Source organism: Mustela nivalis (assembly GCF_964662115.1).
Source record: "Mustela nivalis genome assembly, chromosome: 3".
Classification (NCBI taxonomy): Eukaryota; Metazoa; Chordata; class Mammalia; order Carnivora; family Mustelidae; genus Mustela; species Mustela nivalis.
The window spans coordinates 24,339,263-24,348,116 of record NC_139022.1 but is presented as its reverse complement, the minus strand read 5'-3'; the positions used below and the strand labels follow the sequence as shown (position 1 = coordinate 24,348,116).

The following is an 8,854-nucleotide window of genomic DNA, read 5'->3' as shown; positions in this document are numbered from 1 at the left end:
GTCACAGTCGTTCTCCAAGTATTTTCAGGAATAAACTTCAGGTGTTGCCCTTACTCTAATTTTTCTTTCTGAGATTTCTGACTGCAATCGCTACTTCCTGCAGTCACTCAAGGAGAAACGAGGCATGTGGCAGCGCAACAGTGTGTTTTTCTTTCAAGATGACAGAATCACTCTTGATTTCTGTACGCATCTCGGATTTTCATATATGAACATGGATTTTGGTGTCTACCCTGAGGAGATAATACATATGGTGTGAGCTACACATGTATTCTCATGACACGTCACCTGGGTTACCCAGAACTTTCTGGGCCCGGCAGAAAGGCAGAAACCCAGGTGAATTCCTCATTGTTCCAGCAGGCTGTCAGCCCTCAAAGGCCTTCTGGATGTGTTTGTGCATCACAGTGTCTGCTATGTAAGATACAGAAAGAGCACAGTAGTTCAGGGGGGAAATATTTAGGAACACATTTTCCAGGAGGAACCAGGATTCAGTTTGGGTGACTCTTGACCATTTTTCATCTTCTGACGACTGAAAGTGGTAGTTAATCTACAGTCATGGTTTTTTTTTTTTTTTAAAGATTTTATTTATTTATTTGACAGACAGAGATCACGAGTAGGCAGAGAGGCAGGCAGAGATAGAGAGAGGAGGAAGCAGGCTCCCTGCTGAGCAGAGAGCCCGATGCGGGACTCGATCCCAGGACCCTGAGATCATGACCTGAGCCGAAGGCAGTGGCTTAACCCACTGAGCCACCCAGGCGCCCTACAGTCATGGTTTTAACATGCATTTCGAATGTAATGTGAGTTTCTATCAACATAAAACTATAAGAACTGTCTTCCTAAAGGGCATTCATGTAAGGCCCGTTATTTTCCAGCTTGATTAATGAAAACAAAATTTTTCTGTAATGCTTTCTTCCTACTCTGTATTAGTTTTCAGGACTGGATTGAAAGTGATTTATTGTGGATAGGGTTATACCTGCTCGTGGAATTTTTTTCTGTTCCTGGGTTTTTAAAGGTGGCAGAGTTGACTTTCTGATTTTAATTCATCTTCACTAGATGAAGAATTCACAAATAGGACTTTTTCTTGAAATAACCATAGCCTGGGGGCGCTTGGGTGGCTCAGGCCATGATCTCAGGGTCCTGGGATTGAGTCCCACATCGGGCTCCCTGCTCAGTGGGGAGCCTGCTTCACTCTTTGCCTCCCCCTCTGCTTATGCTTTCTCTAATAAGTAAATAAATAAATAACCTAAAAAAAAAGAAGTTGTATTTGACTGGAGCTTCATGTGGAGTGACAGATCAACAGAAAGACAACAGAAAGACAAAGACAGGAAGCAATGAAGGAAAACACAGAGGCGCACAGTATAGACAGATGTTCCTCGGCTTATGACGGCCTCGGCTTCTAATAAACCCATTGTTCAGCTGGAAATCTCTTTAGTTGAAAATGCATGGAAAACACCTAAGCGACTGAACATCAGAGCTTAGCCCCGCCAAACTTAAATGTCTTGAGAACACTTACAGTATTGCACAGTTGGGCAAAATCCTCTAACACAAAGCCTATTTCACAATAAAGTGTCTGGTATCTCATGTAACTTACTGAACACTGCACTGAAAGCCAGAACAGGACGGTTCAAGTGTGTTGGTTGCTGACCCTCGTGATCACGTGGTTTGCCTGGGGGCTGTGCTCGCTGCCCCTGCCCAGCATTACAAAAGAGGACCCTACTGTAGATCTCCAGCCTGGAAAAAGATCCAAACTAAATGCATATCACTTCTGCACTATTATAAAAAGCCAAAATAACCATAAACTGAACCAAGGTGAAGTCAGGGATCTTCTGTACCAGGTTTGTTAGGGAAGGTCAAGTGCTCCTGTCTGGCCAGGAACCATAGTGGTATGGGGGAAAGTTCCACAGTAGAAAGTTCTACAGCGGAGAAACACTAGGACTCAAGCACCAACGGTCACAGGTTACACCAGGAAGACTGGATGCTCTTTTGTGGGCGATGAGAAGCCACGAGCGACTCAGGAAGGCTGAAGAGCTCTGGGCAGGTGGGACAGCTGAGGGCTGCAATGAAGAGGGACAGGTGGAGCTGGGAGACCAGGTGGGGAGAGCCTGCTACCCTCGAACAAAAGGCAACAAAGGTCTGGACTGGGATGACGGAGATGGTGGAAGGTAATGGGATATTCATGAAACAGAACTGGAAAGCCATGGAAATGAAATAAGAGAGGGAGGGAAAACCGTTCATGACTTTAATTGCCATCAGTATAAAACATGTTGAATTAAAATGAATTGGTATTTCTAGACCGATGATGACATCACAATAATGGAAGGAAACCAATTTTGATTTTGAGCCTGGTTAAGGAGACAGTATAGACAAGAGAAAAGCAGAGGCTCTGGAGTCACACAAATGTCACCATTGAGATTCATCCCCACTCTTCATTCCCTTCCCTGTAAACCCAGGCAAGTGACACCTGCCTCACAGCACTGGTAACAAATAGGGAAGAGCACACGTTCCCACGTTCCCAGGTCAGACAGGACAGCCAGGGATCAGCGGCACATGAGGAGGTGACAGGTGGTCACTAAACTGAGCTCAGGTGCATACACAGCATTTTACGTCACCTTGAGATGGCTCCTCTTGTGACCTCTCGAAGAAGGTGGCAGTGGTGAGGAACAAACTCCAGGAGCTTATTAGCATACATGATCTTCAGGCCGTCTGGATGAGACTCAACGATCTGCTCTACAATCACCTAGCAGAAGGAAGAGCGTTTTATTTTTATTTATTTATTTGTTTGTTTGTTTGTGTTTTTGTTTGTTTTTAAAGCACCTAAAAGAGAAGTATGAACTATACACTACAGAGAAAAGAATCGTGTAAACCTTAAAAATGCACTTCGTCCTTCCTCCTCCCCACTCAGTATGCTTTCTAAACAGGAGGTAAGTAACAATGGCATAAAAATCTAGGTCCCGGGAATTGGGAATACTACTCCAACCCTAGGGGACACAGAGGCTGAGGGACAGAGACTGGCCTGAAGCTAAAACATCACACACACTCATCTGCTTCCCTTCTGAGCTTAAAAGCAAAATACTGTATCTGCAGACAACAGCTCTGTATCATCTTCACCCTGGCCTTATCCTCTACCGTCTCCAGAACAGGGAAAGGGCTGAGATGGAAAGTGATGGAAGAAAACACATCTTATTTTGCTTTAGTATTTAATTTTTTTTGGTGAGGCTGAGTTGCAGGAGGTGAATGACAAGCATACAAACTTAAAATGCAAACGTGGCCACAGTTCATTTAATGACACGGAAACGTAAAGTACTTCCCTAATTTAGCATATTAGATTCAGTTCAATGAAAAGGGCATAAATTAAATAACTAAAATATTTTCATTTAGTGACAAAGAATAATGTGATCTTTTTCACCCCCACAGAGAGAGCTATGAACTATAATAGGATACATACAAAGAACTGACAGATCATTTACTTTTAGTAGTCTTAATGAAGCTGAGAAGATTACTGAAATTAATCCTTCAATTTCACTTCTATCACTGGGATACTGTCTCGTTTTAAAACTGGAAGCCTTTCATCCTGAAATCATGGTGGGTAGCTTTATACTTACCAGACAGAAAGAACACTCGCACTGGCAGGTGACTGGAAGAAAGCCCTCAAATGCTGAGACTGGATTCATGACTTCTGTCAGCTTGAACTAGATGAAACCGACGCTCTCTAAGTTGGAAGCTGCTGATTGCTGGCGGCCTCACATGGTGCAGCCCATACTCCGGCCGCTCAGAGGCAGGATACACTGACTCCCTGTATTTTACTGTATCCTTATAGGTCAAGAACACTGGGTAACCAAGTTCTGGACTTAAGGTACTACCCCGCTAACTCGCCCTTCAAAGCCCTTTATCTTTGAATATTCCCTCCCTCCCACCTTCCTAGCCTGGCAAACTCCCCCATGGTCTTCAAGACTTAGGCCACATCAAGTCTGCGAATACGCTTCCCCTCACAGACTTTCCCTGCACACAGAGCTGTCTTCCAGCTCCTCCAGTGGGCACGGGCGCCTTGGTGGGGTCACGCTTTTCGGCAACTTCATTAACGTATAACTTATGGAAATGGAAATTGACCTGAAAATGTTCTGATCCGTACCTTCTTCCTAGGCAAGTCCCTCACCCCTACTAAATTAAGATGATCCCTGAGTTATGGCATCACTGGAAGAGACCAGAGCGCATGCCTGATTCCTGCCATGCTGATGGGCACCAAGCGGGACCAACCTTTTCTTACAACCAGAAGAGCAGGAACTAAGAGCATCTTCAAGGAAGAGCCCTGAGCTCTCTCGCACCCAGTCAAGAAACGAAGCCAGATTAGATGCTCTGTGTTTGTGGAATGAGGTGCATGGGGGCACAAACCTCATCCATGTATGGTTTCACCAGTACTTGACCGACTAACGCCTCTGCATCCCGTGTCTTGTCAATTGTAGCGTAAGTCTGGAGGCAGTGCCATATGATGTCCACATTGGAAGTCTGAAGCCCTTCTAGCAGCAGGCCTCCCAGGGACTGCTGCAGCATGGCCGTAATGTGGGCTATACACTGCAAGAACAGAGAGACCAGGAAAGAAGGTCCAGGTACCACAGTTTCTAAAAGCTCAAATATATGTGTATAATTTATATACATATGTGTTATATATATAAAGCGAGCCTCTAATTCTACCAGAATATATGTAAGATTAAAATCCCAACATTTCCTAGAGAATAACAATGAATCTCTTCTCCCCATGATTGCTTTCTTTCTTTTTTTTTTAAAGGTTTTTATTTATTTATTTGTCGAGAGAGAGCACAAGCACACAAGGAGACACAGGCAGAAAGAGAAGCAGGCTTCCTGCCAAGCAAGGAGCCCAAGGTGGGACTCAATCCCAGGACCCTGGGATCATGACCTAAGCCAGAGGCAGTGGCTTAACTGACTGAGCCACTGAGGTGTCCCCTCCCTATGATTTCTTTGAAAGTAAGTTGGCTTCATCAAAGTGAAGTTTAGACAATTACGGAATGACAAAAAGTTATTTGCCTCTTAAGCTACGGAGTAAATTTGACAAACGTGCATTTAAACCCAGTCAAGGGCTTTGGATAAATGAACTCTGACTACATCATATGATGTGTCAAGTTACATGAAATTCAGAATTAATTTTACTTGCATAGTTTGGAGACTACGCTTGTGTCTTTACACAAAATCTATCTAGTGTGACATAATGGAAGCAGGGTCCCAAGCAGGAGACACTGAAAAAAAAAAATTCAAAGCTAGCTTCAAAATCCTGTAGAGTAGCAATTATCAGGGGCAATGCTAAGTCAAACCAAAATCATTCAGGAAATTCGCAAACAGCAAATTGAAAATCGAAACCAACACTTGCTGGTCTTACTTTGTCCAGAAGAGGCATGCCTTTGCTCTGAACAGCATGAAAGTGTAACTGGTTAAATTCTGTGGCAATTCTCTCCAAAATCTGTCTAGTCCAGAGAGGGCTAGTAGAGACAATTAGAGAAATGTAATTCCCAAAGTTAAAAACCTGCCACCCCCACCGCCCCACATGCCTTACAGCGCTCAGGCACCTGCACCTGAACGCCATCAATTTTTATGACAAACTGTCTGTGCAGCAGGCCCCAGTGCAAGGGGTGAGGAGCGGGGAGGTTGTAGAAGCCACTGACGCAGCCTGGCCCAGGCCACAGGGCCCAGGCAAGGGGATGGAGCTATTTTAGGTCAGTGTGGGTACAACTGCATGATTCCTCCACGTTCCTCGGGCTCTCCCATTCGTGCCCTTCTTCTCCCTTCTTCTCCCATTCTCTAACCCCCTCCTCTCTCTTGCCCTGTCCTACCGTTCATACCCGAAGCCCCCTCTTCTTCTCTGCCTGCCTCATTCTCCCTCCCAAGTACCTCCCCAGTACCAACTACTGCTGTCTCCTCAATCAGCTAAAACTGACCGCCTAGCAGCAACCTGGGAAATCGCTCAGAGCAGCGGACTCCAAGTTTAAATTTACCCAACGGCAGAAAGAGCAAGCTCGGTGCTCCGGGAGCTGGTGAGAAATCACTCACAGTGCATCTGCCATCAAGTGGACTGGATACACTTCCCTCTTGCCCCCCACATTAGAAAGCGTCAACCCCATTCAAAAGGAAGTCGAACAGTGAAAGAAAAAAAAAAACACACAACAAAGGCCCCAAAGCCCCTGCTGGGCTCTATGAGGCATCCCACATCTGAGGATGGGCAGTCAGGTAGTGAGGAAACACACTGTAAGAAAACCCAAAATCTCTGGAGACCTGCAATGGTGTGCCCCGTCCCAGAGCATCAGAACTGGTGTGGAGGGAAGGCAAGCGCTTGGCAGGAACAGTGCCGAAGCCTAATCCCAACCTCTACTGACTGATCCCATGCGCATTTCCTATTTATCCTTTTCTCGGCATTTCTGGGCCTGGCAGAGCATGATGGATTTACTGTGCGCTGACGCTGCTCTGGCTTTCCTGACTCTAGAGCTCAGAGCTGCTCTTCTGGAGAAAAAAGTCCTCCAAGGTAATTCTGAGCAAGAAAGCGCACAATGTCTGTTTATCAAGGACAGTGTTGCAAAGGGACAGGATTGTAGACACAGAGCTCACTGAGGTGTTTCTATCCGATGAGCACAGCAGCAACAGCAAAGACGGGAAGAACACTGGAGGGCCAGTTCCCCAAGGGCCGAACGTGGACATGGCTGGAGGGGCTGCAGGCACTGCCAAGGGCCGCAGTGAAGCAGAGCCACTGGAGACACACGGGCTGCAGAAGGGCCGTGTGCAGACTGTCTGCTAAGTGTGGACGAACGGGGCAGAAGCACGAGTGCAACGGGCTAGAGACACAAGCACAGTGGAGGCTGACCACTTAGTTGAATGCCTTGATGTGAAAGGGGACAGAGACCTAGGACCAGAGAATCGCTTCCTTTGGGATGTGTCCGTTCTTAATCTCCATCATGAGACATGTGGAGCATATGGTCTCTCAAGTTCCTTCCAAATCTAAAACCTTAATTCCTAAAATTTAGAAACCTAACTCCGCCTGCAAGGGGAGGGACTGTTAGCGTCACACAACAGAGCACTCAGGGCACCAGGCGACCTTGACGCAGGCAGCCCAGCTGGTATGTGTAGGACCAGCCCCGGCTACTCCCACTGCACCACTGTGCGTCTCACAGTGCTGACAGGACCTAACTACTCATTTTCTGAGTCACTCATCTACCCTGGCTGATTGAAAATTCACACCAGGAAGGGAACAAGACAATCACAGTATAACAAAGAGAGCCATCATCTTTTTTCCTATTTCATAAGTTTTTCCTTTCCTGTTTGTAAATTTCAACTGGATATGTCCTATACTGTTTCATAATAATATAATGCTGGTGCAAAATACATCAATGGTAATACTCTGGGCATGTCTAGGAAAAAAAATGAGATGGAGAAAAACCAAGATGAATGGTAGGTATGCCTTAAAGATCAACCGGACTTTGCTAGTCCTCAGGGAAGGTGATTCCAAATATACTTTTACACTGCAAGCATAATGACGTGTTGGAACTGTGGTCTATAACCAAAGCGTTTATAGGAACGTGTTATAGATTTCACCATTTCATGCTCTCCACTCTCTTGGAGCTACATTCTAGCCACAAACCTGGATTTTCTTCTTGTTCAGAAATGAATTCTAACTAAGCCATCCCCGCCTAATTAGATTGAATGTGAAGTATTAATTTATGTGCTACTTAGTTAAAAAAAATGCTTACCTGCTTGCTTCTAGTGCAGAGGTTTCTTTCGAACTTTGTGAATTTAAGATTTTTTCAATCTTTTCCACTGATCAAATAACTTGTATAAGCCTCAACACACACATCTATAAAAATAAAAATTAAGCAAACAAAAAACGTCACCATCTTTACTCTTAATCATCTTTATTTCCCATGCTAAATGCAGGAAAATATAAGACCAAAAGTTAGCTTCAAATATATAGGGCATGCTATATTTTGAATATTTCTATGAAACTCAGAATTCTCAAGAATGCAAATCTTAGTTCTAGAATAAGCATACTTCCATATTCTATTGCAAGTTTATAGAGGAAAAAAAAAAAACCCTAGACTTTGCTTTCTCATATTCTATACTCTTATTTCTTTTTTTTTCCCATCCTGAATCTTTCTATGGGCATTTCTTTCCTATTTTTTTAAAAAAGATTTGTTTATTTGAGAGAGAGAGAGACTGCATGTGCGCGTGCAGGGGAGGGCAGAGGGAGAGAGAGAATCTCGAGCAGACATCCTGCTGAGCACAGAGCTCAATGCGGGGCTCAATCTCATGATCCTGAGATCATGACCTGAGCCAAAATCAAGAGTCGGACGTTTAACCAACTGAGCCACCAGGCGCCCCTCCATTTGTTTTCTTATGGCCCTTTATTCATGTTTTAACTTTGGCTTCTGATTGTACTGGCCCTCTCAGTTTACATGTGCATATACCTATATGCCCAAGCACCAAATCATTAAAGACCTTTTACACTACAAATATTATCAAAGAGGTTGAGGGACATTATGAAAACTCTCATCCTTAAAGAACAAAAAAATACAAAGTCATCCATTCAATAAATAATAATAATAATGAACACCCCTGGGAGCTCGATATTCATTCTGACGGGGGGTGGGGGAGGCACGAGAAAATAAAGCAAGAAATACACCCTGCTCTCACAAAGCTTACTGTTTTGTCTGGAAGCGCACGACAAGCATTCTTTGGACAAAAGCTGTGAGGAGATCCAGAGGCGAATTAAACAGAAGCCTGTCCCTCAAACAGGCTTCTCCCCACTGAGATTTTAACAAATATGCTAATAATACACATAGAAAACATTGTACAGAGCAGCAGG

General features: G+C 44.5%; 1 protein-coding gene across 1 annotated transcript in view; it reads right to left on the bottom strand.

Annotated features, from left to right (window-relative positions):
- Nucleotides 1-2,602: 2,602 nt before the first annotated feature.
- The window catches only part of LOC309861978 (conserved oligomeric Golgi complex subunit 2-like), a gene marked incomplete at its 3' end in the record, with an annotated part of 30,089 nt that continues 23,837 nt past the window's right edge, over nucleotides 2,603-8,854 (bottom strand). Inside the window, exon 5 of the mRNA XM_082725236.1 lies at nucleotides 2,603-2,734. Within this exon, the coding sequence (XP_082581362.1) occupies nucleotides 2,603-2,734 (132 nt within the window). The remainder of the gene's footprint in view (nucleotides 2,735-8,854) is intronic.